This window comes from Pteronotus mesoamericanus, unplaced genomic scaffold, assembly GCF_021234165.1.
Source record: "Pteronotus mesoamericanus isolate MK-2021 breed Mesoamerican mustached bat unplaced genomic scaffold, CSHL_Meso_final contig_182, whole genome shotgun sequence".
NCBI classification, from domain to species: Eukaryota; Metazoa; Chordata; class Mammalia; order Chiroptera; family Mormoopidae; genus Pteronotus; species Pteronotus mesoamericanus.
In genome coordinates, this window is record NW_026555078.1 from 16,223,193 (window position 1) to 16,247,860 (window position 24,668).

At 48.1% G+C, this 24,668-nt stretch overlaps 1 protein-coding gene across 1 annotated transcript; it reads left to right on the forward strand.

Annotated features, from left to right (window-relative positions):
* Positions 1-19,920, forward strand: ANGEL1 (angel homolog 1). The gene is made up of 10 exons (XM_054567230.1): positions 1-90; positions 2,775-3,350; positions 4,211-4,437; positions 4,879-4,948; positions 5,546-5,979; positions 8,205-8,331; positions 8,873-8,983; positions 16,489-16,558; positions 17,046-17,209; positions 17,953-19,920. Exons 1-10 carry the CDS (start codon positions 27-29, stop codon positions 18,108-18,110), a joined length of 2,001 nt encoding a protein of 666 aa, XP_054423205.1. The 5' UTR covers positions 1-26; the 3' UTR covers positions 18,111-19,920.
* Positions 19,921-24,668: the final 4,748 nt, after the last annotated feature.

Genomic DNA, 24,668 nt, shown 5'->3' on the forward strand with positions numbered 1-24,668 from the left:
GTGAGCGCAGGCGCGGCCGGCCGGCCATGATCGCGTCTTGCTTATGTTACCTGCTGCTGCCGGCCGCGCGAGTCTTCCGTGCCCTCGCAGGTACTGGCCCCGCGTCCTGACAGGCGGGAGCCAGGCCTGGGCCGACCCCGCGGGGCTGAGGCGGCGTGCGGCGCGTCGAGCCTCACGACCACCTTCCCCAGGCAGTGCCAAGGTGCGAGGGGGCCGCCCTCGGTCCCGGTACCGTTCCTGGACTCCAGGAACTCCCGAGGCCCAGGCCTGGCCGACGACCCTCGTGGGCAGCCTCCTGCTCACGCCGGTGGCGTTGGGCCACAGCTAACGCAGAGGGGTCTGGGGAAGGGGAACAAGCCACCCCTTGCCAGCCCCGGGGGTGCAGAGAGGGTCTGGGGCCCGCTGAGTCATTGCCCGGCGTGGGGGTTGGAAAGGGCTGGCAGCCCCGGGCCAAAGCGAATGCCCGAATTCTCTGTGGGGAGGCCCTGAGGTCCGTGGGCTGAAGAGCTGGACCTATCTGTCTTTCCCTGGGGTGGACGCCACATTCACCTTTCCCAGCCATCTCCGCACTCCTCTCTCGGTGGATGCTTGGGTTGAAAAACATGCTGAGGATCCAGAGAGCCGCATGCAGTCTCCTGTGCGCTTAGAGGTGTAGTGGGATGGAGCAATGCCCGGTTCCTACGTTAGAGAGTTGCTTTTTCACTTGGCACGATCTGCCTGCCCTTTTCGTTCCTGCCTTTTTGTGTTTCATTCTGGGCGCTCTTAGGAGACAGGTCCGCTCAGACCCTGCAGAACTCCCTGACTTCCCTGCACTGTAGAGGGCAGGACAGACCCCCTTAGAAATAAGGGGTCCAACTGTGCATCCTTTGCTTTCCCTTTCTGGAACTTGGCACAACTTGTGTGTGTGTGTGATTTATACTTATGTAATATAAAAAATATATATATATATATATATATATTTTGTTTCTGTCTGCTTCCAGAATGCAAGCTCCAGGAGGGCAGGGTCATGTCGGTTTTCTTACTGTGTTTCTAGTGCTAGCACACTGCTCATCAGGAATGTGTGCACACTTCTGGGGAATGAGAAACTCCCCAGAAGTCGCTGTTTTCAGAGAACTGAAGCATATTCTTTGAGCCATGTTGCTGTCATTTCTGGAGTTCTTCTGGTGTCCAGAATGGTGGCCTTAGTGACAATTGTAGTCTGGAGGTTTCTAGAGTAATAATTTTAGGGATTTCAGAGGAGGGGCCACCTCCTGCTTGTCGCCCCCCCCCCCACCCCCATTAAAGTAGTCCTACTTGTGTTAACTTTGTGTGTTTGGTTTCTACAGTTTGGTTTTGTTTTGTTTTTAAATAAAAGGAATCTGCTACTGAAAAACATGACCACCACCAACAAACACCTACTACATTTGGAAACTAGTAACAGCACACATGTAAATCAAAGAACTTCTGCCATCTGATATACATAGAGGATGTTTCAAGGGACAGGGAATTAGCAAGTCTCTGGACTGAAGCCAGCAACCTGGAGCGTGGGTTTAAAGCAGGGTTTTCCCCTCTCAGCACTATTGACATGTGGACCTGGATGATTTATTGTGGGACTGTCCTTTGCTCTATAGGATGTTCAGCAGTATCCTTGTCCTCTAACCACCAGATGCCAACAGCATTGCCACAGCTGTGACAACCAGTGTCTCCAGACAAGGCTGTATGTCCCCTAAGAGCAAAATCACTACTGGTTGAAAACCACTGTTAAATCCACATAGACCATTAGATAATGTCAACATTTGAATCATTCTGACGTTTCTCTTGCTTTAAAAAAAAATAGAGCTGATAAAATGAGTCTGGTGATGGAGGACCAGCATCATGCTTGCTGCTTGTCCTGTGCCATTAATGAGTGAATAGTGTGTAGGGAGTGTTTGCTTGCAGCAAAATACTGTGCATGGAGTTTGCAGGCTCTAATTTTAGAGTTTTCTCACCTGCCTTCTTGCCTGTTGTCCTGTCATTTGTGGTGCTGTAGCAGAAAGATGATAGCTGTCACTTGTCACCTTCTGATATACAGCCTCTGTTGTGTTATGGAATGAAAAAGCTAATAAGTTTGTGAAGACTTACATGTAGAATAAAGGGCTTTGAGAAGAGGACCAAGGGCCTTTATTAAGAAATAAATTGTATGGATTTTGAGACACCTTTCTTCTCTACTTTAGGACTCTTTCTTTTGGAAAGCATGAATAGATTAGGGGACTTACAGAACGAAAAAAGTTCTTGGCGACTATTTAGTTCAAACTTCCCTTGTCTCCATTTTGCAGTCAAGAATGAATTCATCTCACTAGGGGCATCGTCTGAGGCTACATAGTTTCAATGCTAGGCCATAACCCACAGTTCTAATTCATGGTCAATTTCTGGTTCCTATGAATGCGGCTCTTATTATCAGAAAGTTGATGTTTCCCAGCAGTCTTAATCTCTAGATAAAAAGGTGTGGCTATATGTGACTGCCTCTGTCCTAGATTATGTGGAACAGCCATTCATTTATACCCGCACAGAATGTTTATCAGCTCCCTACCATATAAATTAGTTAATACTTGTAAAGCACTTAGAACTGTGTCTGCCCCATAGTAAGCACTTTGCTCTAATGAAATAAAGTTCCAGGCACTAAAATGGGTAGGCTCAGTGACGAACAATGATGAGCAAGGTGAATATGATTCTTGGATGGGATTCACACTTCAGTTGGGAGAAGAGTATGGGTGGGGTGTTGCTGTCATAACATGGTATTTTGGCTTTCTTCTTAGATGCTTTCTTCACGTGTCGAAAAAATGCCCTCCTGGCGAAGAGCTCGTCCCCCCAGGTACAGGGCAGTTTTGCTATGGCTCCTCAGGGCCCGGACCAGGAAGAGTGTGAGGGCCTGCTGCAGCAGTGGCGAGAAGAAGGGTCGAGCCAGGTGCTCTCCGCCATGAGCGAGGGTCCCCTGTCAGATAAGGGACTAGCCCAGAGCAGCCTGGCACTTCTGATGGATGATCCTGGAGGACAGGATGCTGCTTCAGAGGACAAGTGGTCCAGCAGGCAGCTGAGTGACCTGCAGGGAGAAGAGAACCTGGAGGAGCCTTCCCTTGAGGTCCTAGGAGAGGAGCCACCACCAGAGGTCGAGGGCCCAATGTGGGCAGCTGTCCCCATGCAGACAGATCCTCAGTATGTAGACTGCGCTGTCCTCCCAGTCGGTGCGCTGGCTGCAGAGCAATGGGAAGAGGACCCCGCAGTGGTAGCCTGGAGCATAACACCCGAGCCTGTGCCCCAGGACGCGGCTCCCATCTGGTCCTTTGAGGGCCTGGGGCAGTTGCAGCCTCCCCCAATGGAAGTTCCTTATCATGGTGAGTCTGACAACTGGCTGAGCCATTTGATAAAGAAGAGAGCTCTGCTGCTGCATTCTGTTTTCCTGAGACCCTTGCAGCTGTCAGATCTAGAGGGGCCTTAGAAATGATCTCACCTAGCCCCATGGTCTTTCAGATGAATAACCCCTTTGCAGAGAGGTAGCAGGACATGCCTAAAGTCACACAGCTGGGTAGTGGCAGAACAAAGCAGACCTAGCTCTGGTCCTCCATGCTGTTCTCCAGAGGTGATCCAAGGGCCTCCCGGGAAGAGGAGTGAAGAGCCCTCAGGACCTCCACACACTGCCTCAGCCAGAATAACTCCAGTTTTATCTGTGGTACATATTGGGCTTCCATTAAAATGTGAAAAATGAATTCTGTGGCTCGGTTAGGTTGGAAATCCAGCATGCAGCTCCATGCTGTCAGGGAGAAGGGGGACATGTAGTTTCTAGCCCTACAAACTTTGCTAGATTTAGAGGTTAGGGAACGCCCAAGGCAGAGATTACTCTAGAAGTGTCTTGAACCTCAGGTGACTGTTAAGCACTTTCATCTGAGTGATTCCCCCGGAACCAGTGGATTTGTCACATGTGAGAAATTGTTAGCCTAAATTTATTGAGCATGTGCTAGGTGCCAGGTACGTTGCTAGATCCTGGGGTTATAATGGTGAGCAGGCTGAGATTGTCTCTGGCTTTGCGGAGCTTACCTTCTCATCTGAGAACATCCTTAAGAGCTCTGCCTAGGTTGCCACAGAGAGGGATGGGCGATGTGGATGGTGAAAAAGGGAACTTGAGACAATATCACCAAGTCAGGAATGGAGGTGGTGGCGCCTTGTCATGGACCTGTTCTTCCTAAACTCTTTGCAGAAATCCTATGGCGAGAATGGGAGGATCTCTCCTCTCAGCTGGACGCTCAGGGCCTGGAGGCAGGGGATGGCCCTCAGTTCCAGTTCACCCTGATGTCCTATAACATCCTGGCCCAGGACCTGATGCAGCAGAGCTCCGAGCTCTATCTGCACTGCCACCCGGACATCCTCAACTGGAACTATCGCTTTGCGAATCTCATGCAGGAATTCCAGCACTGGGACCCTGATGTGAGTGAGGGGGGTGGGCAGTGCCATCTTGTGTTTGCTTGGGCCCCGGCTGTTTGCCAATGCTCTTAGGAAATGATGGCGTTCCCACGGTTCATATGATTGGAGTCCTTCCTGGGGCTGGTGCTTGCCTGCAGAAGTAAATGAGTTTTGGCAGATGCTAAGACTCCCCTGAGGTGTACTTTTGGCACCTTTATGCGGGGAGGGAGACTCGAGGGACTCGAGGAGCGGGAAAATCCAGTGTATGGGTCTGGTCTTTTCAGCTCAGCCCTGGGCCTGCTCTGGCTGGGACTGACTACCCAGGAAGAGTCAGCCGTGTGGGAAGTTTCAGTGTGACCCTGCCTGAGACCCATAACAGCTTCCCACCTGGCCACAGTGCCTGCTCCTTGGGTGGGAGTCCTCTTCAGCACTCTGGAGTGATTGGTGTCCTTGTCAATTTCCTAGATCCTGTGTCTCCAGGAAGTCCAGGAAGATCATTACTGGGAGCAGCTGGAGCCTTCTCTGCGAATGATGGGTAACACAGCTCCCTGACATGTTTGCCAGTCTTTGTTCCTACAGCCCTATCTGCTCTCTCCTGAGGATACCGTCTTTTTCTTTTGTCTCAGTAAGCCCTCAGCCTCACCTGTGAGGTAGCTCCTTTATGTGGGTGAGAAAGACAATGGAGTCCTGCAGTTATAAAGTAATTGTGACGTATGTTGTCATTTAATCCTCGAAGTAACCAACTCTGTGAGGCTGAGTATTATTATCCCGAGTTTACAGTGAAGAAACTGGGTTTCTCAAAATTTCTGTGACTTGCTCAGGGTCACAAAGCCACAAAACTAGTAGGTGGTGGAACTAGAACTCCAACTTGCCTGACTCTAGATCCTGAGCTTTTCCTATCAACTTATGTTGCTTCAAACCCTCTCCCCTTCCGCCCCCTTAGCGCCTTAGTCACCTGGCTGAGATTGTAAGAGAACCGCTGCAGAACCAGGGAATTGGCAAGGGCAGGGCTCCCATTATTGAGCAGCAGGAGCAATGCCTTGTGCGTACATGCCGGGGGTACTGCCACTGGTTGGAGGAATTCAGGGTTCAAGGACTCTGATCCATCCCCTTGGCGGGGTGTCCCTTGCAGGCTTTACCTGTTTCTACAAGAGGAGGACCGGCTGTAAGACGGATGGCTGTGCTGTCTGCTACAAGCCCACGAGATTTCGCCTGCTCTGCGCCAGCCCTGTGGAGTACTTCCGACCTGGCCTGGAGCTCCTCAATCGGGACAACGTGGGCTTAGTGTTGCTGCTGCAGCCGCTAGTCCCAGAAGGCCTGGGGCAAGTCTCTGTGGCCCCGTTGTGTGTGGCAAATACCCACGTCCTGTACAACCCACGCCGGGGTGATATCAAGCTGGCCCAAATGGCCATTCTCTTGGCTGAAGTGGACAAGGTGGCTAGGTTGTCGGATGGCAGCCACTGCCCCATCATCTTGTGCGGGGACCTGAATTCTGTCCCTGATTCCCCTCTCTACAACTTCATCAGGGACGGAGAGCTCCACTACCACGGGATGCCCGCCTGGAAGGTGAAATGGGGCCGGCCACTGCGGGGTGGGGACGTGGCCCAGGGAGAGAGGTGGGTGTTGGCATCCGGTGCCGGTTCTGGGCCCGGGCCTCTGTGACACCTGTCCTGGCTCCCTCCTGCTTTCATGTACCCCAAAACCTGGAAGCTAGGCGCTCTTAAGTGCCTCTGTGTATTGGAATCCTTTCAATTTTTATCATTAATTTATTTAGTTTTTAAATAATCCATAAGTACATGCTTGTAAGAATTCAAATATCAAAAAGGGGCAAAAGACCATTTTATTACCTACACGCCCTGCCTCTCTTAGAATAAAGTAATAACTGCTGGAGGTTTGGTGGTAGTTTTCCAGATCACTTTCTGTGCATGTATAGTGATGCCTGTGTTCCTGTGGCAATGTAATCATAACTTACATTTATGAAGCAATTACTGTGTGCCAGGTGCTATTTTAAGCACTGTACATGTATTATTAACTCATTAATTTTCACAATTTCTGTCATTGCCTCCATTTTATAAGTAAGGAAACTGAGGCACAGAGGAATTAGTAATTTGCTTACTCTGGATTACGCAGGTCATTAGCAGTGGAGCCAGGATTTGTAACTAGGTGGTCTGGCCCCAGAGCTCTCGCCCTCTGGTACTAGGCTATGGTTGCTGATATGTACTCTATCATGTGTGTGTTTTAAACATGATACATTATATTTCAGTCTGTAGCTTGTTTTTTCACTCAATAATGTATGTATGGATTTATCCCATTCCTTTTAAATGCTGAATATTGATAGTGTACCTATCATAATAGCATAGTTTATTTAGCTGTGCTGATGGGCATTCAGCTTGTGCTAATTTTTTATAAGCCAATTAATCTCCCTGTTCCTCTTTTTGCTTCTACTGATCCATCCAACTTATTGCCTAACTTTTGGCAAGGCACAGTGGAGAAAGGACACAAGATGACTGAGTTATTGTTGAGCACTTTGGGCTTTTATTTTAATGAGGTTACTCAAGTGCCAGCAATGTTCTAGTTGCCGTGTGTGCAGAGAAAGGCATTATACTGCCAGAAAGTTGCTATAATCACGGAGCTCAGGAAATTGGCAGAAGAATTTACTAAGTACCTACTTTGTGAGAGGCACCATTAGCATAGTGGTTAAGAGCCCACATTTTGAAGCCAGCAAGTCCTGAGTTCAAATCTCTGCTCTGTCTGCCACCTTGGGCAAGTTACTCAACTTCTTTAAGCTCCATTTGCCTCATCTATACACTGTGACCTACTATATATATAATGGGACCTGCTTTGCAGGGTTTTTGTTTGTTTGTTTGGTGGGCTAAATAAAATCATGCACATACATGATTTTGTTTTCCAGTTCCTGCCTCAAAGGAAGCAGTCAGTAATTTGGTAGTGGTTATTATTATCAGGATTCTTAATTATATGTGGTATTATTATTCCATTTTATAGTAGAGGATATTGAAACCAACAGAGTTAACTAACTTGTCCAAAGTCACACAGCTAGTAGATGGCCATTAAATTTCAGGTCTGTTTTACTTCAGATGGCATATTGGAAATTTGTGTCCTTTAAGGGCAGAGGTTGTGCCCATCACTGCTCTCTTCTCAGCACTTGGCTAGTGTTGTGCACGTAGTTGGCATTCAAATAGTTGTTGTTGTTAAATAAAATAAAGGGAATTTTGCTATATACGTTGGAGATATACAGATGACTGATGTTGCCGAATGTTTCCCCTACTACGCTCTGTCCGTTCCCAGGCTGCTCATTGGCTTTGACCGAGGATGGTGACAGAGATACGGTAAAGTGCCTTGGTGCATTTCCCATTTGCTTCTACCCTGTGGTTTCCCAAGAATAGGCTTAAGGTGTTCCAGAAGATCCAAACATTAGGATAAACCTTTCCCGTTGTACATTAAAGCCCCTGAAAGTTGATATCCCCTGTGGAGAACTGTGAAGATTTTTCTGAGGGGAAAGTTAGAGGATCACATGTTTATAGAGTTCTATTCTCTTTGACTCACACACCTCACTCTCTTACCCTTCACTCCTGTCTCATGGACATTTCAGTGTTTTAGTAAAAAAAATGGTTTCAATTAGCTCCTTCTTTTTAATCTTCCCCTAAGACTTAGGTGTTGTGCTTATATAGTGTATGATTGTGTGTGTGTATGTTTGTCTGCATGACCTCCAAAACGGGCTGTTTCCTTTTCCCACCTCGGCTTTCTCATTCCCATCTGCTCTTTCCTTGTAGGTGTCTGGACAGGAAGACTTCTCCCATCAGCTCTACCAGAAGAAGCTGCAGGCCCCACTATGGCCCAGCACCCTGGGCATCACTGATTGCTGTCAGTATGTCACCTCCTGTCATCCCAAGAGATCAGGTGAGCATGTGTCACGTTCTTGGTTGCCTGTGCCTCCGTGCCCATTCTGGGAGAAAGCTGGCATCCCAGTGACGAGAAGGAGTAATCCCCTCAATTCCCGTAGCAAGTTCCTTTGTTTTTCTCACTGTCTTCATGGACACCCAATAATATGGACAACTTTATTTATTTATTTTTAAAATTTTATATATTTGTTTGTTTTTAGATAGAGGGGAAGGGAGGGAGAAAGAGAGGGAAAGAAACATCAATGTGTGGTTGCCTCTTGTGTGCCTCTACTGGGGACCTGGTCCACAACCCAGGCATGTGCCCTGACTTGGACTCGAACCAGCAACGCTTTGGTTTGCAGGCTGGTGCTCAATCCACTGAGCCACACCAGCCAGGGCATGGTACGGACAACTTTAAATCATAGCTGTTGGAAAATCTCCTTGTCCTCTGAGCCAGACTTCCTCTATATCCCTACACTGGAAGCTTCTTGATATTAAGGAGGTCTTAGCATGTGGCTCTTCTTCCTTTCTTTTACCATATGGCTTTTCCTGGTTTACAGAGAGACGTAAGTATAGCCGAGACTTCCTGTTACATTTCCGCTTCTGCAACATCGCATGTCAGCGACCAATAGGACTGGTTCTTATGGAAGGAGTGACAGATATTAAGCCAGGTAATGGAAACTAAGCTTGTTTTGTTTTGTTTTTTCCTTTTCTTTCTTTCTTTCTTTCTTTCTTTCTTCCTTCCTTCCTTCCTTCCTTCCTTCCTTCCTTCCTTCTCTCTCTCTCTCTCTCTCTCTCTCTCTCTCTCTCTCTCTCTCTCTCTCTCTCTCTCTCTCTCTCTCTTTCTTTCTTTCTTTCTTTCTTTCTTTCTTTCTTTCTTTCTTCTATATAGCCCTGATATTTGTCAGTTATTTGATTTCTTAGTCTTTCCTAGGTATAATTCATAGACCTTCTGGTACTAAGTGTGCTTACAAAGAAGGTCAGTGGGGTTTAGTGGCCATATACGTGCCATACACAGTGTTGTGAGAACGTGGACCAGAATCAAGACCTGGGTTCTAACAGCTCTGAGACCTTGAATAAGCTACTTAACCTTATTAGGTTTAAGTTGCTACTAACTACCACGTGGACAGCATATATGGGAGAAAAGTTACACATGAAAGGGCTTTGAAAATCAAAAGGTGGCAGCAGTCCTGCTTGTAATAAAAAAAGTCCTACTGAGAACTTACAGATTGAATGTGGCAGAATATACTTGACACTGTGCCCTTCTTGTCTCTGAAACCACTCCAAAGCAACAAGAAAAATGGAAAAAAGAAATGTAAACTTCATTTTTGAGAAAACAAGGAGCCTGAACATATCTGAAATCATACATCGTAACACAAGTGGAAAGGCCGTGAGAAGCACTAGATACCATGCAGGGGTGCTGGAGGAAGTATGGAGAGACTTACCTGTGAGGCTCTGTGGGTCTCTAAGAGAACCAGCAGAGTGCTTTTCTCTACAGTGAGGCCAAGATCCTTGTTTCATCAATAAGAAAAGGATGTCCAGGTTGTGATAGAGCATTGTCTCGGCCTCTTTTAGTCCTAAGGCGGTAGATGAAAGACTGGCCAAGGAATCAAGCCATGTTTTCATTAAGCAGTCTAAGTGGCAGGGAGAGAGAAAGAGCAGCATATCTTTTGTATGGGAGAAGAAGAGATTAAAAGGACTCATACAGACCCCATATCATAAGGAAAATTCTGTTACTTGGAATGCGTATTTAATTATTCTCTTATATAAACTTCATACAAATAATTGGTAGAGAAACCTCAACTAATTTAAAGCTGGGCAGCCCAAAAGAAACCAGCATGAGATCTGTACTACGGTACTAGAAGGAAAAAAGGTGGCAGGAACCGGGGAAATAATTGGGAGATAAAGAATACTTACTTCAGTGGTAAAAATTCTTGCCATGGTGCATATGAAAATTACAATGATTTTCCCATGAATTAAAAAATGAAGCAACTGCCTTTATAAAATAAGAGCACAAAAATAAGATCATTGCCTTTTAAAAAATAAGTTCAGGCACATGGCAAGATATGAGAAGATGAAATGTAAGCTGCAGAGCTAAGGAAAGAAGTAGAATAAAAGATTTAAAAATCCCATAAAATGAAGACAAAATTGGATACAGCACAAGAAAGATATTACTGAAAGTAAGATAAGAGATAGGCCAAGGAGGAAAAAAAGGCAAAATAAAAAAGAAATAAAAGGATAAAAATGACTAGGGAGAAAATGACAGTAATGGAAGACAAGGAGAGTCAACATATAATTGGAGTTCACAAAAAGGAAAATCAATATAATGGCACAAATGGAATATTTAAAGACATGTTTGAGGGAAGATTTCCCAAAGATGAAAAGGTGTGAATCTTCAGATTGAGAAGATACGTCATGTCTCAGTAAAAATGACATAGGAGAAGCAACACTAAGACATCTTAGTGAAGTTACTAAAAGTCAAAGGTAAAAGAGTCTTTTAGGCAGTTGAACCAAAAAAGATTGGGCTACCTTAAGGGTAAAAATAATCAGGTTAGCATCAGACTTCTTAATGCTAACATTCAACTCTAGAAGACTTCAAGGAAAGGCTTCAAGGAAAGAAGGTATGGCCCAAGAATTTTATATTCAAGCACGAGCCTTCCTTGAAGAGATGCTAGAAGACTAACTTAAGGCAACCAAGCAATGACTGGAACAAACTATAGAAAAAGGACTGGTGGTAGGCAATGAATTTATTTTTCTCTTGTAGGAATTTAATTTAAGTTGGCATTTTGAACAAAGCAGCAAACATTTCAATGGCTCTGTTTTTTTTTTTAATTGTAAAGGTAAATGTATTATTATAACTGTGGCAATATATGATGATGATGATGATGATGGCGGCTACCATGCATTGAGCAACTAGCACGTGCCTGGAACTGGGATAGTGCTTTTATCAGTTGGGCTCAGGCAGGGAAGCTGTGCCTCAGTGTTTTAAGATTATAAAATCCCAAAGTTAAACAGTAGTTTGCCCCTATTGCTCATTTCATGTTAAGAATAGGTCATTTTTAAAAAACATCAGTGCTGTACTTGAAACATAAAATAAGCATTTCAGTTTAATATCAAAATTAAACCCAAGAACCTTTAAAATACACGCTGACAATGACTTTGTAAGTAGAATCATTATATTGGGGAAAGTACCCAGTTCACTAACAATGCAAAATAATAGTAGTATTTTCAAAATTGAAATTAAATTTGGATAAACACTTCCATTCACCACATACCGTGAACATGCCTTTCCATTTGTTCAGTAGCCCCCACCTAGGGCTGAACAGGCTCTTGATGAATCGTCTTTAAAGACTTGAAATCTAAAAAGCTACCGTCACTTTTAGGCCATGAGTAGAAAGACTTAAGTGCAGTACGATGAGATCATAGTGTGGGATCTTTTTTCTGGATATGTTTAGATGTCCTACCAAATAATATTTCCAATCCTATGCCAGAGTCATCCAACCCACTGTGCACACAGAAACTTGCCAGCTTGGCCCTGGCGGGTGGCTTGGTTAGTTGAATCATCATCTCATACATCAAAAGGTGGTGGGTTGATCCCCCGCCTGGGCACATACCCAGGTTATGGGTTCTACCCTCTGTCAGGGCACGTACTGGGGGCAACCAGTCAATGATCGATGTTTCTCTCTCACATCTCTGTTTCTCTTTCTCTCTCTTAAAATTAATAGTAAGCATATCCTTGGGTCAGGATTAAAAAAAATAAAAGTAGGAAAACAAAAACCTGTTACCTTGACTGTGACACTGACTTTAATGTGAACCATCTGAGTTGCAAGAGGAGCTGCAGTACTAGGCAGTGACGGTGTAACTGTCTGACCAGTTGACGTTGCACTGCGCTGGAGCGCTCTGCATCACCAGGCTGTGTGATACAAAAACGTTGTGATGCCCCTCCTCCCCCTCTCCCTTTTGAGGGAATAATTAATAAGAAGGAAATCCAAATTTTAAGTCCCTCCTCATGTATTTTTTCAATTGTTAATTATTTATCTTTCTAGTGTGGTTCATAAAGACACTGGAAAGGGTCACTATGTTTTCTTTCTCATGAGTACTTACTTGTATGTTTACATGAACTCTGGAGCTTTGAACTTACATCGAACTCTTCAGGTCTAACTATGTGCCCAATTAAGTGCATTACAGGAAAAAAACAACTGCTAATAGATGATTTTTAACAACCACTAATTACAAACTGACCAGATGGCCATAGAGCAAAGGCTGTCTGATCAGTTTTCTAACGAGGAAAGTTCTAAATCCAGCTTCTCCTCTGGCCCATGAATGACACCTTATTATCCCCTTCCATAGTACTTACAGAACTTGCTTGGCTTCCACTTGCTTACTTGGGTGCCAGGTGGGCCCAGAAGATGTGGCAGCTCATAGAAGCAGCTGTGGTCTGTGTACTGGTGCTGTCTGTATACAGCGGGCGTGGGCAGTGCCTGGGACTGAGGGAAACCATCTGTGATGTCCTGCTGGTGGTCACTGTGATTTCTCTGGCATATCATAATGGTAAAGGATGTGACTGAAAATGAAGATATTAGTGTTATGCATATGTATGCTCCAAATAACATTACATCAACAATCACAAAGCAAAACTTCAGGATTTAACAAGGAATAATGGAAAATAACTAATGGTAGAAAGTTTTAATGCATCTTTCTTATTTCCCTGCAACAGATCAAGCAGATAAAAGATAATTAAGAACAGAGAAGACTTAAGCAACTTAAGGTAGACTGATTGATACATATCAAACTCTGAACACTGAAAGCAGAGCAAAGACATCCTTCTAAGTATCCATAGGAGATTCTTAAAAATTGACTGTATATTAAACCACCTAAAAAACCTCAGTAAATTTTAAAGAGTAAGAGTAGCATTGTCAGCTTTCTTTGATCACACAGGCAGTAAAATAGGAATTAAGAACAAAACACCACCCTGGCTGGCGAGGCTCGGTTGGTTGGAGCATTGTCCCGGAAATGGAAGGCTGCTGGCTGGATCCCTTTCAGTCAGGGCCCACGCCCAGTCTGCCAGCTCAGTCCCCACTGCCGCGCGTGCAGGAGGAGGCAGCTGATCAGTGTTTCTCTCTTACACTGATGTTTCTCTCTCTCCCTTTTTCCCTCTCTCTAGAATGAGAATAAAATAAACCTTAAAAACAAACAAACAAACAAATACAAAAGCCCCCCAAAATAAAATATCATCACCTGGGCATTTAAAAAATTTCAAAACAACTTTTCGGTCAAAGGTGAAATCTAAACTGAAACTGAAGAATATCTAAAGAATAAGAATAATGAAAATAACATAGATTAATGGGATAATAGCTAAAACAGTATTCAGTGAAAAAAAATCATAGCATTATATAGAATATTTAGAATAATAGAATTACATTAATAAAAAAGATGAAAGTAAGTACATTAAACATCCAAATTAAGAAGTTAGAAAAAAGAACAAACTGAAAAAGTAGAAAGAAAAAAGATGAAAATAATTTAAGAAACAAAATAATAGTTGAACTAGTAAACTCTTAAGAGTTGGTGGTTTGGGTGAAAAATAGCTGTCAATTAGAAAAACCCATTCGCTAACCTATTTGTGGAGTAAGCAAAAGTATTCAGATGCACAAGAATTAATAGGATTATAAGGGGGTTGTTTGCTCAACTAAGTGCAAAGAAATTAAAAACTTAGTTGCATATATTAATTTTAGAAAATATAATTTACTAAAAAATGATTGGAGGAGTGAGAGATAATCTAAATAGACTACCACAGTGGAAAAATTTTTTAAAGTTCTCAGAGATGCAGTCCCAGAAAAACAACCAGGCTCAGAATGACGGGAGAAGGTCATCATACCTTTTAAAGAATTTTTGTAATTCCACTACTATTTAAATTGTTACAGACACAGAGGAAGAATGGGGACAAGTTATTTTTATGAAGCAAGTACTTTGACAACACCACCTAACAATTACACAGAAAAAGAAAACTACAGACTAACATTCTCACCCATGATATTGATGCAAAATAAAATTTTTAAATAGAAGATTAGGAAACAGAATCTAGCAGCGCATTGAAAGAGCAACATGCCATGACCAAATGGAGTTGATCAGAAATGTAAAGATAGTTTGATATGGCAAAATCTATGAATATAATGTATCGTGCCTATATATATATGTATGAAATGTATTTAAATATATGAGAAGCATCCTACAGATGTCTCCATCTCTTCTTACACCATTCAAATACATTGATCTCAGTCAGGGCGTGGGTTGCCGGCAGTGCGCCCTGGAGCTAGGGTCTGAGGCTGTGAGGAGTGGGAGGAGGGCACGGATCTGCTGTGGGCCTGAAAAGAGAAGTTTATCTCAGCTCCGAAAATCAAGATGTTGCTTAAAGAAAACACTTGAGGAGCAAAGTCAGCAACAAGACAAGGATGGTCACTATCATTAATCAGCTGAGTTCAGAGATACCAGCCAACATAATTAGAAGTAGAAAATAGAAATATAGGTAAAGAAAATAGAAGTGAAAAATGGAAAGGAAGGGGTAAATTACTACTTCCTGTTAATGTTGTTATGTAACTGGTGATCCAAGAGATTCAACTAGCAATTATCGTAAGTGTTAAGATAATTCTGGGAAGTAGCTGGGTATATTAATATATAGAAAGCCACAGTATTCATACATAAAAGTAATGACATATTTGTTAAGAGATACAGTGAGCCCTGGACGGCGTGACACAGTTGGTTGGTCATCATCCCACCAACTGGAAGGCGACTGACCGGTCTGATTCCCGGCTGGGGCACATGCCTGGGGTGCGGACTCTGTGCTCTATCCCCAGTTGCGGTACTTGTAGAAGGCAACCAGTTTATGTTTCCCTCTTATATCAATGTTTCCCTCCCTCACTTTCTCCCTCCCTTCTTTCTGTCTCAAATAAAAATTTTAAAAAAGAGATATATGGAAAAAAACTCTAATAGCAACAAAAATAAAACATTAATTTAGCAGGGAGAATGTAAGGTATATAAAGGAATATTTCTTTTCATCTAAATTGTCATTTATTGGCATGAGGTTGTAGCATTCTTATCTTTTTTTAAAAAAGAGCATATTTATTGAGATGAAATTCATATACCATTAAACTCACCCATTTAAAGTGTACAAGTCAAGTGGCTCCTAGTATATTAAAAGTTGTACAACCATCACCAAAGTCATCGCCCCCAAAAGGAACCCCAATATCCATTAGCAGTCTTTTTCCATTCACCCCTTTCCTTATGAAAAATCAGTTAACCACCGACATACAGGTTTTTAGACCTTAATTATATTTCAGTCACCTATGTGTCTGTCCTTAGGCCAGTACCACCCTGTCTTGATTATTTTGGCTTGGTGTAAGTTTGAAATGGAGAAGTCTAAGACTTGTAACAGTTCTTTTACCGTTAAGTATAATGTTTGCTCTCTGGGATCCCTTTCCTGGGGCATTAATCCCATTCGTGAGGGCTCCACCCTCATGACCTAATTACCTCCCAAAGGTCCCACCTCCTAATTCCATCACATTGAGAGGTAGGATTTCAACATATTTTGGAGAAAAATATTCAGTCCATAGCACCTATTGATGTTAGTAGGATCTGTAATAATATCCTCTCTTTCCTGATGTTGGTAATGTGTGCCCTTTTTCTTTGCACGTGTGTATATACATGTGTGTATGTGTGTGTATATGCACACATATATACATATACACACACATACACACACACAGTGGATGGGGTGTGGTGGGAAATCTCTGGAGGAATAGATACCAGAAATGTATTGCCATCAGTTGCCCCTGGAATTGTGTAGCAAGGAGTGGGAGGGCGACTTTTCACTGATACTTTTCGTGCATTTTGATTTTTGTACCATGTGACTATGTGACCTTTCTAAAGTAAATTCAAGTTTTAAGGAAAGGTGCTGAGTCGAGGAAGACCATGTCTATGTTAGAGGCCTCTGTCTGTCTGCCTTCCTCAGGTTCTTGACTTCGGTCCATTGTTTTCTTCCTCCCCTCCCCTTCTCTTTTTCCTTTTTCCTTCTTCTGAAGCAGTCCAGTCAAGGATATGAGAAGGATTCAGGGTGCAAGGTACTGAGGCTCCTGCACTGTCTGCGAATGATTAAAGCATCTTTCTCTCCCGTCTCCTGCAGAGCGACCTGCTGGCTGGGTCGAGTCCATTCCCGAGGAAGACGCCTCTGAGTCTGAGCCTGTCGTCCCCAGGTAACTCACCTTCCAGCTCCCTTCCACTTGGGTCCAGCCTGCCTATGTATGTAGGAGAGATCCTGCTGGCTTTCCTGAGGCTAATTTGGGGGAGCATTTTTTGCTGAGCCCCCCACAAAATGTGCCGAGGCCAGAGGTGCCCCACCCGGGGTCTTGCAGAGAAGCTCACACACTTTCCTCGTGGGAGGGAGGCCTCACAGCAGAGCTTGCTGACCCATGGACAGGGTCTGTTAGGTGTGCTTCATGAGCTGGCAAGCGGAGAGCGGAGGGTCGGGAATGTTGGGGGACTGAGTATAAATGTGTTCGTTGCTTGGCTAATTTTAGCTAAGACTGTCAGCCTCTTATTAGCATGGGGAGGAATTTTTGCTGAGTCTGAGTTAGTTGGGTTCATTCGTTAAAAATACTTCAAAAAAATCCACAGAGAAAGTAACCTTGAGAAAAGTTTGGTGATGTTTGCTGACGGAAATTGCCCCTTCAATGCCTGCAGGACCGTAGGCACCATCCAGCACTGCCTCCGCCTGACCTCGGCATATACCCATTTCCTGCCCCAGCATGGCCGCCCAGAGGTCACCACCATGCCCTTGGGTCTTGGAACGACGGTGGATTACATTTTCTTCTCAGCTGAGTCCTGCGATAATGGGAACAGGACTGGTAAGCCTAGTGGGTCCTGGGTTCCTAGAAGCCACCCCCATGAGTCCCTGGAACAACCGAGGGGAGGTCAGGCATTTGGTGGCATGGCTTGGGCTGCTGGTAGCTGGCCGGCAAAAGAGCAGCTTTCATACCTACCTAGCACTGGTCATTCTCATCGTACTTCCCTTAGACCACCCGTCCACCTTCTCTTTTCACCCTTGTAGCTTTAGAGAAGTGGGCAGGACAAGCACTCTCCACCCCTATTTTGGAGGTAAAAACAGAGCATCCGAGGATACTGGATCTGTTCAGCGGCAGCTGGTTACTGAGGAGCTTGGTTAGGTTAGAGACCCTGTTTCCGATCTCCTCACCCCATACCGGTGTTCACAGAGTTGCCGTCCATCAGCCCCATGTCTGTGGGTTTAAAGCATGTCTTTTAAAATGTCTAAGTTGATTGCCTATCTTTAAAGCTCAGATTTTTAATAGAAGATCTGAATTTCCAGTTTCTCTTGGAAAATCAGATCTTGTAACTTTGGGCCTGGGCATACACTCTCCATTTTGCCACAGTCCCCTGGGCCCCGCCCCACTTCATTCATTGACTGATGTAGCATGGAGTATCTGAGAAAATGAGGCTTCACGTAGGGGCCCCAGGAGGAGGCGAGGGAGGTGGGCAGCGGGGGGATGCAGCCTCCGGAAGGCCTGGCTCCCGTAGGCCCCTGCGGTGCGCTGACTGCTTTACCACGGCTGCCTCCCGCTTTGTGCCCCAGATCGCAGGCGTCAGGATGGAACTCTCAAGCTCCTGGGCCGTCTCGCCCTCCTCTCTGAAGAGATCCTCTGGGCTGCCAACGGCTTACCCAACCCCTTCTGCTCTTCAGACCACCTCTGCCTGCTGGCCAGCTTCGGGATGGAAGTCACTGCCCTGTGACGGGGTTCCCAGGGGAAGAGAGCGTCTCTTCCAGAAGAGCTCACTGGATCAGAGACTGTCGAAACTTAGATCCAACTATCTTACGTCCCCTCCTCTCCCCCAACTTGTTCCCTTTTTCCCATGGTTAGATTTTCTCTGGGCCTGTCCTGGTTCTCTGCCAACAGTCCCGTCCCTGCCCCAGCCTCTTCCTAATCTTGTGCCACATGCTTGGTGGCCCTGGGAGAGGTGGAGGAGTGGTTCCCCCTTCCTTCCATGTATCCAGCGCTCCCCGTTGATTTTTAATTACCAGGGTTGTGGGAGCTATTGATCTCATTGGTTATTTACTTTCAGGCCGTTCCTTGGTGGTGCCTTCTGATCCGACCTTCTCCCTGCCTTTGCAACTTCTGGGCCCAGCCCTCTTGCCAGGCACACACGTGTGAGATATATGTAGTATGTATGTGTCCCCTCAAGGAGGGACGGCTCTGCAGGGCCACACCTGCGTCTGATCAGCCTGCTTTCCACCCTGTGGCCGTCAGCCCAGGGGCAGGTGGAGAGCATGGTGTCAGGCGGCTGCAGGCCCATGGGCCCTTCTCCTTTTATCCTCCGTGTTTCATTAGGCGTTCATCGTGCCGGCCAGGGCATACATGCCATCTGAGCTCTGGGAGTGAAGGGGCCTGCCACCCGGAGCTGCAAATCTAGGGGTGCACTACCTGCTCCAGGGGCCCCCGAGCCTCTGACCCGGAGCTCCCCTCAGGCCCTGCGTGTTCTCTCCGGGCTATGCCTTTCCCCAGGCTGCGCTGAGGAGAGCAAACGTTTGTGGGGCCAGTGGGCTGGGAGGGTGGTTTGAGGTTTAAAACTCTGTAAGCGTGAGGAGAAAGAATGTTCAGGAAACAGTTGTCTCACTGGACTCTGCCTCCTGCAGAACGGGTGAGCAGGGTAGTCCTAGTAGGGGAAGAGCTGGCAGGCTCTGCAGCTGCTTCAGCTGGGACTCGGGACCTCAGGGATTATTGGTTCTCTATTTTCCCACCACTTTTTACTGTTTGCTGCCTTCCTCATGGCCTTCCATTTTCTCCCCAGAAAAGCCTGCTATTTAGCTCTGGCCAAACCTCCGCACAAAGGCGACCTTGGGCAAGAGTGCCTGAGGAGTTGCTCAGGCCATCCAGGCCTCGACTGCTCGTGGCCTCTGCTTTCCTTCTTGTAGCGCAGGGGGCTTCCGAGCCCACCGGGTCACCTGCCTGCCTTAAACCTTTGTTGCTGGGGGCGGCCCCAGGCCTTCCTGGGCCAGCTGCTCCATGCATCCCTCACTCCCTCGTTGATTTGACTTGCTGTTGCTCCACTTGGCCTCCAGCACAGAACCGCAGGAATAGCTGAGAAGCTGGAGATTTAGCCTAAGGCTAATGTTCTCTCCCTTTATTTGAAAGCCAAAGACCCAGCTGGAATTCCTCTGTGTTCATGGTCATAAACTTTCCACGCCTAGGTTCTGGGAAATTTATCTGTGTGTGTATATTTTTAAACATTGTTTCCTGGGTACTGGGCATATGCCTGTCTGAGCCCCAGGCCTGTCTGTCCATACCCCACTGTTCATTGTTTGTCTCTGTGGGCACCTCCTGAGGTGAACGCAAGACAGTGCCCTGTTGTTTTCCAGGACTATGGCCCGTCACCGTTCTCCTCTGCCAGGCAGTGCCGTTTAAAAATGGCTGAAGGTGGCAGAGGGCCGGTAGCCTAATCATCTTGTTTTGTTTTGTTTTCTTACTTGTTTCTGTTTTGGAAATGAAACGAGGGTTTTAAGTGGTTATTTAAATTCTCTTTTCCAAATAAAGGTTTACTTTTCCCCGCTACTGCTGGTCATTTTATTAGGATTCTGAAGGGCAGGGGGGAGAGAAGGCCTGGAGAGCGAGGTAGGCAGAGAGGGAGGGACTGGCCCTGTGGTGGGCGCCCGGTCCTAAATCCAAACCCAAGAAAAGGGCTGGACTCTCCCTCTGACCGCAGAGGCAGACCCGCACTGCTCTGCGGCCTCGGGGAATAGCGCGTGGGTGGGGCCACTGCCCTGACTTCTGTTGCGGGGCAGCGTCCTCTCCATCCTCGCCAAGCTACGGGAGAACGGCTCTCTCAGCTGCGTTTGTTCCTGTTCCATCTGCCACCCCTACCCCGGTCCACACTGCATTTCAGGAGGGTCTGTGTAGAAAGTGGGATGAGAAGCATTTTCCCGATCACAGCTATGGCAGCTGCGTGAGGCGACGTTGTGTGCAGCAGATGCCTCGTGCTGAGCGTCTATTTCTGATCATCTCTTTTGCATTCTGGAGCCAGCGCTGAGCTGTGAGCCATCTGTTGCTGGAAAGGCTTCTCCTCCTTCCTGGGCCTCACTGTGCTGGTACTTTTGTCCTCTCCCAGGCTCCTCAAGCAGCAAGTCCACCAAGCCCACGTGCCCTTGGGAAGCCCTGAAATGGGGGTGCTTTTCTCTCTTACCTGAACAGAACCCCAAACCCCACACCTTTGACTCAGCCTCTGAGACTCTGAGGTACTTAAAGCTGCCTGGGTGCTTCTGTTGCACCATCTGGGTTGGAAGTCAGTGGGAAGGGAAGAGCCCGGCAGTAGGCACACCACTTGTCTCGGCCTAGTCACTGGTGACGGTGGGTAAGTTACCCCTTGCATTTCACTTCACATGGCTCGATGAAATGGAAAGTAAAGCAACGATCTTTTCCACTTGTGAGGGCTTTTCACATCTGAAATTGTATTTTTTGAGCTTCAGCAAGCAAGGGGTGCTAGGAACTCCAGAGTATTGGAGGGAGTTGAGGGAGTTGAGGGTGGGCCGGCAGACACTAACGCTAGGGATTGCCAGGCAGCCTGCGCCTGGGCCAGTCTTTGGTGTGACTACCACTGCCCATCACCACTGCCCTTGACGTATTGGTCAAGACGTCAGATCCGGGCAGGCGGCTCGGCGGAACTTCCACCTACCTGCTTGCATACCGAGCTCTGAGAAGTGCTACCTGCATCCACAGGTTCGACCCGAATTAGTCATGTGCCTAAATTAGGCAGGCACCTGCTGTGAGCCTGCAAGGAACAGGGCAGCAGAAAATGAGGCGACCCCCGGCACTCTGGGCCCTGGTCCTCCTGGCGCCCACTGTGACACATACCTCGGCATCCGTTTTGAGAAAGTGGTCAAGCACGTTCACAGTGGCCTGCTCGACTCCTGCCAGATTCCCGCCCTGGCTCTCACCAGCTTCCATTTGCAAGAGGGCAGCCCAGGGCCCACTGAGTCCACCGCACTGAAGCCCACCAAGTAAAAGTAAGGTCTTTCATTTGGTATTTTAGCTGGATTTGAATGTGTAAATTACAACACTGCCTTTGTGTAGAGATGTATAATCCTAGTTAGTCTCATATTCTGGTTACCTCTATTGAAAGGCCCTTTTTGGGTATTAACTGGGATTTAAATGGGCCTGTAAGTAACAAAACTGCCTCTGTTTGACCGTGTGGAGTCCAGGACATCCGTGGATTCCAAAGGACTACCTCTCTCCTCCCCAGGCGCCATGCCTCACACACTACTGAAGATGAGGCGGTCTTGCTGTGCTAAACTGCTAGTTAGGACACTGTGGGCATTGGCTGGGAAAGAAGTAGGGAATACCCTACCTCCTCTTCTATGTCTTGGTTTTGCTCTCAAGCCGAGTGAAAGGAGAGCAGCAAGAGGGGAGGAAGGGTTGAAGGTGAAAAATGCTTTAGGGTCTAAAAGATATTTCTGTACAAGCTGCTTGCAACCGTTGGGGCTGAACTTAAAGCCTGGGAAGAGGTCCAGGGCTGGAAGGATGATGCGGGGGAGTAGGTGATGGGTGGAACCAGACGTGGCTCCCCAAGCTGTGGCTTCAGCCACCATAGATTCTGCACTGTTGATGAGAAGGGACTTCAGATCCCTGTTGCTATGGTTTCCTGGAATAATCTCATGTCCCAGGGGAACATTCACCCTTCCTCCTCTGTTCCGGAAGGACTGCTGGGGATTAGGATAAGAAGAGCAGGGCTGTGGAATGTATCGTCTCCTCTGAGTGGACTTTGGCCTCCCTGTGGGGACTAAGCTGGCTGTGTGAGGGGGAAGGAGTTCCTTGACAGTCAGCAGGAAAGACCTCCCAGATTAGGATTAACAAGAGCTGTGTGGCTTCAACAGGCTGAGGGTGACAGATTGGGAACCCAGAAGTTTCATCATGACTGCAGGGGCTGCGGGGTTTCTTGTTGGCTGTTTTGGGGCCCTCTTGCCTCTGGTCAGGTTCTTCTGGGAGGTGCCAGAGACATTGAGGCGGAGGGTGGTGGCGGGGGCGGGCTCCAGCCCCAGCCCCCGGAGGAAAGGAGACAAGGCTCAGGTGTCGAGGTTTCCACGCAGCCCATACAACCGGAGCTGGGGAGGCTTTATTCGTTTGGGGAAGGGTGAGAACAGGAATGAGACGCAGTGTAAAAGTGGAAGGAGAGGCGCAATACTGTATGAAAAGAGGGAGAACAAAATCTAGTACAATGCGCAGCCCAACACAAACTCAAGGTGTGGGGGAGCAGGGGTGAGGGGGCAGCCGCCATCACCAGGCCTGAGGCCCAGCCCACCCGGTCTCTTCTTCTGTCAGATTTGAAGGGAAACTTGGGACCCTTGAGCGCCGAGATGGGGTGAGAGGGTCGATACCGACGGGCCTGCAGCTGGCACCGCGGCCCGGCCGCCCTGCCTGGCCTGGGGCAGACAGCCCGCTCGCACCCCGCACTCACCCCGACGCCCTCCCTGCCCTTCTCATGGTTTCTCCCCGGGAACAAGGGAAGCGGGATGTCAACGCGGGGGAGCTCTGACACAAGGAATGCCGTCAGTGTGCCGAGCCGGCTCTCGCCTGCCTGCGCTCTGAGGCCAGGGGGTGGGCCTGGGGATGCTCCTGCAGCCGAGCCTGAGAACCACCCTGAGAGAGGGCCCCGGTGCGCACAGGCCGCTGGGCTGGCTGCCGGCCAGGATCAGACCCATCCCAGAGACAGGAAGTCAAGTCCCAGCTGGAAGGCGTGGGGTGTGAGATGACAGGGCCCAAAGCAGACGCGGCCCCCTCTGGGCTCCGCTCCCCAGAACCCTGGCCCCCGGCTTCACCATCAAACCCAGGGCTGGGGCCACTGTTCTGCCCCCTTGACCAGGCCCAGGGAGGGTGGGGTGGCTGGCGTGATGGGTGAAGGTGACTATGTGTGAGGCCAGGGAGGGAAAGCACTGTCAGGCGGGTGGGTGGGTAGGCTCTCTACGCCCAGTTCCCTTACGCCATGCACAAGGACCCCGGCTTTGGGGAGCAAGCACCCACCCCCACCCGATCCACCTTCCTCCACTAGCTTTCTCTGACCTCACCTTGACCCCTCGTTGGCCAGCAGCCCACACTTGGCGGGGGAGTGGGCAGAGGAGCCCAGGCTGAGAGCCAGAAGGCAGTCCTGGGTCAGGAGGAGGAGCCACGCTCCTTGCTCCTCACAGGAAGTGCGATGAGGTGATGCTGAGGACGGTGACTAAGGCCCCAAAGTCCCTGCCTCTGCCTCCCCAGAACTGTGCAGCCAGGCCGGCCCCAGGAAGCAGAGCCTGTGTAAACACGCCCAAGGGGAGGAGGGGTTGCTACATATGAGAAACGGTTAAAAATAAATTAAAAAGCACCGCTGTACCCTGTGGTGGTCTCCACAGGCCCAAGGTCTCAGCCAGGAAGGGGGAGTGCTCAGGGGTTACCAGCTCGGGGTGGTCAGCGGCCTCCCTCGCCGGCAGCTGTGGGGGCAGGGGCTTCACTGGGCTTCCCTCTCCCCAGAGGCTGTGGGTTGGAGCGCCCCTCCAGGCTCCTGGGTGGGAGCAGCTGCCTGGCGGGCGTGTCCCTGGCCCAAGCTCCCAGCCCCCTCTCACCTCTCTGGCCCTCAAGCCCTGTGGTCCAGTGGGGCCTCTGGGGCCACGCCCACTGGTGAGCGGCCTGCATGGGCACTCAGACCCAGACCCAGAAACAGCCTCGCCGTCAGCCCCCTGCCTCCCCAAAGTCAGCCATCTCTGCCTCAGGGGGATGTGGCAACACTGCGACCGCCACCTGACTCCCTGACAACTGGGATGGAGGGTGAGTCAGGGGTCACCATGGCCGGGGTGTAGCCCAGGGGGCAGGTTAAGTACCTCCCCAGGGACCCATGAGGAACCCAAGGGCCTGGCCCCCGGCCCCCTTGCTGGGCCTGGCTCTGGGCTAACAGCTGCTGGCCGAAGAGCTGCCAGTCCCTGGCGCCTTCCCTGACAGGCACTCGCATCAGCAAAAGAAGTCTGTCTCCCTCCCTCCTCCTTCCTTGCTTCCAGGGCACCATCCATGGCCCGGGCGGGCTGAGAGCTGCACTCTCTCTACTCCACTCCACCTTCTCTGGTGACAGGGTGGCCACGGGGTCTCCTGTGTGTCTCCCATCTGCAGGGGGAGTGAGATGAATGAACACAGACCACTGCCCACCCTGGGAGCCTCTGCAGCCAGGCCTGGGCCTGGCCCGGCTCACCCCGCCCCGGCAAGCCTGGAACTTCCATACTTCCCACTGCCCAGCCCAGCTCTCTCTACTGCAGAGATTACAGACCCGCATTCTCTTTCA

Excerpts from the sequence above, each read along its gene's own strand:
- ANGEL1 (XM_054567230.1), top strand. The coding sequence starts at position 27 with ATGATCGCGTCTTGCTTATGTTACCTGCTGCTGCCGGCCGCGCGAGTC. Across the intron at positions 4,949-5,545 it reads GCCTTCTCTGCGAATGATGG|GCTTTACCTGTTTCTACAAG; the intron begins GTAACACAGCTC and ends TGTCCCTTGCAG. Across the intron at positions 16,559-17,045 it reads TCTGAGCCTGTCGTCCCCAG|GACCGTAGGCACCATCCAGC; the intron begins GTAACTCACCTT and ends CAATGCCTGCAG.